The 769-nt window shown below is 32.9% G+C and overlaps 1 protein-coding gene across 1 annotated transcript in view; it reads right to left on the minus strand.

Moving 5' to 3' along the window:
* The window catches only part of CBG00512, a gene marked incomplete at both ends in the record, with an annotated part of 6875 nt that overhangs the window by 2113 nt on the left and 3993 nt on the right, over positions 1–769 (minus strand). The window contains 2 exons of the mRNA XM_045241946.1: positions 204–292; positions 343–418. Of these exons, the coding sequence (XP_045091651.1) occupies positions 204–292; positions 343–418 (165 nt within the window). The remainder of the gene's footprint in view (positions 1–203; positions 293–342; positions 419–769) is intronic.

Genomic DNA, 769 nt, shown 5'->3' on the forward strand with positions numbered 1-769 from the left:
AATGACCTAGAAAACACACCAGGGTCAATTTTTTCCGAGAAAAAAACGAGAATTTTCATCATTTTTTTGAAGTTTTTGAGCCCAAGATTGCCAGTTTTCCTTGAAAAATCAGATTTTGTTTGGTTTTTTCTGACAGTATTTCTGTCATTTTTCATAACAATTTCATTCATTTTCAAGGCTTTTTAATGATTTTTTCCACTCACATCCATGTATTCGCCTTCAAACAAATCTCGTCTCCATCCTCTTCCAAGTACAAATTCCGTGGATTCGCTGTGAAGAAGCGGGTTGGATCCTGAAAATTCTTTGAGCAAAAACTCTGAAATTTGCTTATCAAAAACTCACGGCTCTTTCTGGAACCAATGGATAGAACCATCTTTCGAGCATCAGTGTGTTGAGGAGGACCAGCGATTCGTAGTCACTGGAAAAATAAGTTTTTCGGCTAAAAAAGGATTTTCGACACAGAATTTCAGATATTTTTCGACGAATTTCAGTCAAATTTAAGTTACTCAAAAAGCGAAAAATCCATTGTTCGTTTTTGAGATTTTTTTGAATTCCCGCCAAAACTGAAAAACTACAAAAAATATACGAAAAAAATTTCGATTTTTTTTTCGATTTTTCGCAAAATTTTTTAACTTTTTTAGGTTTTTCAGCTATTTTTGAAGATTTTTTTTCGATTTTCCCGAATTTTTTGTGTGAAATTTGAGTGTTCTTGACGGAAGGTTACTGTAGATTACTGTACAAAAGCTTGTAGTCTGTAGTTGTTTTTTTT

Source organism: Caenorhabditis briggsae (assembly GCF_000004555.2).
Source record: "Caenorhabditis briggsae complete genome, chrII, whole genome shotgun sequence".
In the NCBI taxonomy this organism is placed as follows: domain Eukaryota; kingdom Metazoa; phylum Nematoda; class Chromadorea; order Rhabditida; family Rhabditidae; genus Caenorhabditis; species Caenorhabditis briggsae.